The sequence below is a fragment of the Ipomoea triloba genome, chromosome 15, assembly GCF_003576645.1.
Source record: "Ipomoea triloba cultivar NCNSP0323 chromosome 15, ASM357664v1".
NCBI lineage: Eukaryota > Viridiplantae > Streptophyta > Magnoliopsida > Solanales > Convolvulaceae > Ipomoea > Ipomoea triloba.
Genome location: NC_044930.1, coordinates 24,727,520 through 24,732,450, shown reverse-complemented (window position 1 = coordinate 24,732,450; position 4,931 = coordinate 24,727,520). Strand labels below are relative to the sequence as shown.

Below are 4,931 nucleotides of genomic sequence, written 5' to 3'. Positions count from 1 at the left end.
TATTTGGCTGATATTTTCTTTCCAAAAACGTTAAATTCTTAACTTCAAGGACCCCACATCGTCGTTGGTGAGACTCAATTCTGGTCTATCTTTCCAAATTTTACTTTTGTGACTAACTGAGCTGTCCATGCGGGTTATTTGGTTGTTACTTGCATACTATTTATACATTATATATAATACATGCATAATATATTATTAGGACAAGATACCCAAACACAAACTAGACCACACAAGCATTAAGTCACCCACCCTACACTCCCTAACCCCCATGCCCACCTCGCCCCCCCCCCACCCCCAACCCCCTCCTCTTATAAGTATTGCATGACTCATTGGGAAAGTTATGGTGGCTTTTAGTTGTGCCTTCTAAAATTACTCTTTCCTCTTCTTCATCATCCATTACCAACCAGCATCTCCAACCACTCCACAATCCTACTATACTCTACAATCTTCTCTTCATATAAACATATATATATATAATTTTAATTTTATATATTTATATTTAGGCGCATTATATTGTATTGTACATGTATATAGAAGACATATAGATACATGTGTAGTGGAAATGATGAGTACTGAATCATTACCTGATTCTCCGGTTTCGGTTGTGAATTGCGGCGGAGGCGGCGAGGTTTCCGGGCCGGAGAGTAAGAAGATGAAGAGGATTAGGGATAGCAGCAAGCATCCGGTGTACCGGGGGGTTAGGATGCGGAGTTGGGGGAAATGGGTGTCGGAAATCAGAGAGCCGAGGAAGAAATCGCGCATTTGGCTCGGGACTTTTCCGACGCCGGAAATGGCGGCGCGTGCGCACGACGTGGCGGCGCTGAGCATAAAAGGGAGCTCGGCGATACTGAATTTCCCTGACCTAGCGGGGATTTTGCCCCGACCCGACTCGCTGAGCCCTCGCGACATTCAGAGCGCGGCTGCGAAGGCGGCGGCGATGGAGAAATTCGACTTGCCGTCGCCGTCCTCGCACTCATCCTCGTCATCGTCGTCGTCGCTGTCGTCGCTCGTGTCGGCGATCGACCTCGCGACGTCGGAGGAGCTGAGCGAGATCGTCGAGCTGCCGAGCCTCGACACCAGCTTCGACTCGCTCGGCTTAGGCGGCGAGATCGTCTACGTTGACTCCGTCGAAGAGTGGCTGTATCCGCCGCCGTGGCTCGGCGGCGCCGCGGACGACGGCGGCGGCGGACCAGGGATTATCTCCAGCAGCTTCGAGTCTTCGTTGTGGGATTATTAATGGCAGCCATTAATCTTCCTGTGTGAGATTTTTTTTTCCTTTTTCTTTTTCTTTTGTATTTATGTTTTCTTTTTAGCCCTTTGAATTTTAGTCTGTAGGGTTCTAAAAAATCCCTCATTTCGATTTCTTACCCCCAACTTTTTTCTCTTTTAGTTCGTGTAATAATCTCTTTAATGAGTCCTTACTGTACAGTGTTGGGAAGGGATCAACAAATTTCATAAATGCCTTCCAATGCTTTGCTGTATAAATCTCTCTCTTTCTCTCTCTAGCTCTCTCTCAAGTTGAAATGTCCATTTTGTGTATTTTTATTTTAATTTTTATCGTCAACATTGCAATAATTTCGACTCATCTCAATAAATTGCATAAATACTCTATTTTCTATTATACAAATTGAGTTCACAAATACGCGTGCCACACACACATACATAGAGTATGCGTGATAATAATCTTACTTGATGGACGATGCATCAATTTGTTTTTTTGTTAAGAAGAAAATTATCATATGATGAAAATTGGTTATTTACAACATTAAAATTTGTATATTTGGTGTTAAATGGTGCTTATTGAAATATAAGTGTAAACATACCTCTAAAGGGGTGACTAAGTAGGTAAAACATAATTCTTATACGAGAAGGTTATGCATTTAATTTTTGTCGAACACTTTTTCAGTTGTAATAAGTACTCACTAATCGAACTATCTCTTCTTTTCATGTTCATTTATTTTTCTTAATAAATTCTATCATATCTAATATTGAATTAAATATTATAAAAAATTAAATTTAAAATAAATTAAATCAAGTTTTGGTATATATAATTTGGGATAAAGGGAGTAATTGCCTATTTTTCTTTGTTCTATTTTTTTTAAAATTATTTTTAAAAAAGTTGATGTCTATTTTGGCATCTTGACCTAATTGGCTCATAATAATTCACATTAAAAAGCAATTTTTTTATTTATAAATAAAACATTGTCCTTTTATCCTTTTCACCCTAGCTAGCAAGTGCAGTGTCCACTTCATAGAAACTTTTCTTTATGTGACAGACTGATATTGACTATTTTGTTAATTTTGCTAAATTTGTTAAGTCTTCCTATTCTCATTGATTGCAATTTTGTAATTTTCTTTTTCTTTTTTTTTTTTCTTTAAAGAAAAAGAAATGGCTGCTATGGGACAATGAGAGTAATATTACAATTACTCTCATTTATTTCGTTATTATTCTTTATTTATATGATCTAACTTAGGTGATTAATTATAAAATAAAGGCTACAAATTTTTTTTTTCAATGATTAAGACATTTGATGGAACTTTGGAAGTAAAAAAGTTTTCGTAGGTTGTGTTTACTTCAATTTTTTTGTGTTATGATCAACGCTTGGCGTAGCTTTCGTCAAACAATTCTCTCACAGCACTTGTCAGCCTCAATCGAACAATATGCGACACTACTAAGCCAAAAGTTAAAACTAGTAGTAAAAACGAAACTTTAATTATTTTCTTATATTTGTTTAGTAGTCAATGCTATGTTTTGATGGTTAGATGTTGGACTCGATCCTCCAATTGCTATACTATAGACCATGGTCTACATTGTATTGTAGACTCTGGTTTAAAAATTATCTGTCTGTAGTTAACATGTTTATGTGCCTTTACTTAATAAATTATGTGCATGCAAATAAATTGTAAAAACATAATTTGTTAACTACAAAAACATAATATGTTAACTGCAGACACATAATATCTTAACTTGCATATTGTGTGTATGTAATTAATAATTGTGTCTCTAGTTAACATATTATGTGCATGTAGTTAACATTATGTATTTGTAGTTGATATATTATGTGCATTCAATTTACTTAGACACGTAATCTGTTAACTGCATACATATAATATGGATGTCATTTTGGATCGTGATCCACATTGCAATGTGGACCTAATCCATGGAATAATTTGCTTGGAAAATACTATGTGGACTCCAATTTTCTACTGCCAAATTTTACTCTACTCTCAAATTCTTGATGTGAAAACTTTTTTGGGGACCCACATGATAAAAATAACTTAAGCATTCCCATTAGTAGATTTTTCTTGGTTTTTTTTTGGGGCCAAATGGTCGAAATGTGAGTGTGAGGTGGAAGAGAGAAGAGGAGATGGTAAGGTTTGTGGTGCTTGCACCAGGACCTGTTTTTCTTGTCTCCCCAACGAGTTCCACCAAAGAATTAAAAAACTGTTGCTGGTGGACGTGAAGCTCACCAAAAGTGCCCAACCGAAAGCGTTAACCATAGCAATTTTTTTTTTTTTGCCTTCTTCCTTCTCTCCTACTTGGCTCTTAAACATTTGTGAAAAAACTATACTAATGAGGTTACTTTTATCTTTAATTTGTTTACTACATCAGGAGTAAAAATGAAAGAATATAATTTGAGAGTATACGTAGTAGAACTCAATTAGTCCTCAACCCTCCAATTCTATACCAACACTTTATTTTTATTTCTCTAGTTTTTCATTCTTTCTTATTTATTATCAATTTTTTTTTAAATGTACAAGTAAACATATTCCATATTTTACATTCTTTATTTTCTTTTTCCAATTAGTAAACATAATTTGTCTTTTATACGGAGTACAATTTTAAAGAATTTTATAGATTAAAAAATATAAGATATTCAACTTAAACAGTACATTATATTTGAAAGCCTTTAGAAAAACTTGGTGTAATTAATTCATACTTTTAAAGAGCTTTTAAAAGTTGGGTGAATATTGAATTCATAACTTTTAAAAATTTTAAAAGTTCACTAGTTAGATCAAACACTTATAACTATGCCAAAAGTTACCGCTTATAGCAAATACGCAACTTCATTTCCTTCTACTTGAGTAATAGGCAGGTCTCGTTCCAATGGTATATATGATGTTGGACTCGGCCCTTTAAGCTTTCGTCCAACATCATTGATATTTAAAAAAAAAAAAAAACCACATCTACTTTTATAGGTTCTTTTATATTAGATTACTTTTGTAAACTTTTTTTTTTTCTAGTCAAAATTTATTTCTCAAATCCTAAAATTCTAAATTTTTCATCTACTCAAACTTAATGAACTTTTTGCCAAAGACCTTGTGGTCTAGTGACACTGCACCCGATTAGACCTTCACATGAAAGGGGGTTCGAGCCTCAGTAGAGGCAATATTAGCTCATTGTGCGGGACATAATTACATTGTAACAGAGTCAGTAGTACTTATAAAAAAAAAACTTAACAAACTTTTTCTTACCATAGTTATTTCAATAGTATGATGTTTCAAAATTTACAAATAATATTGTTATTACTTACCAAAAAAAAATAAAAATTATTGATAGAACACACCCTGGCCCTATTATTTAAGGTTACTGGTCCTGGTGATGGTTACATTTGCTGAATAATTACAATTATGGGTGAGCTAAGGTCAAAATCTCAGCATTGCTTCACTGTCTTCTCCATTCTTTTTTTTGTTGTATTAATAAGGGTAGTGATGATTCTTCTGCTTTTCATAGGTTGGAAATTAAAACAGTTAACAGTGACAAAATACACTAGAGTAAGGTGATTCAACTGTTTGAAGATGATGTGTTCAAGCAGACAACTCTGTAGCCACACACACATATATAAATATATATATATATATATATATATATATATATATATATATATATATATATATATATATATATATATATATATATATATATATAT

General features: G+C 34.1%; 1 protein-coding gene across 1 annotated transcript; it reads left to right on the top strand.

Annotated features, from left to right (window-relative positions):
- The first annotated feature begins 355 nt into the window (after positions 1 to 355).
- On the top strand, positions 356 to 1,575 carry LOC116006242 (dehydration-responsive element-binding protein 3-like). Its single transcript, XM_031246541.1, has one exon. The coding sequence runs from the start codon at positions 563 to 565 to the stop codon at positions 1,235 to 1,237; it is 675 nt and encodes a 224-aa protein (XP_031102401.1). The 5' UTR covers positions 356 to 562; the 3' UTR covers positions 1,238 to 1,575.
- Positions 1,576 to 4,931: the final 3,356 nt, after the last annotated feature.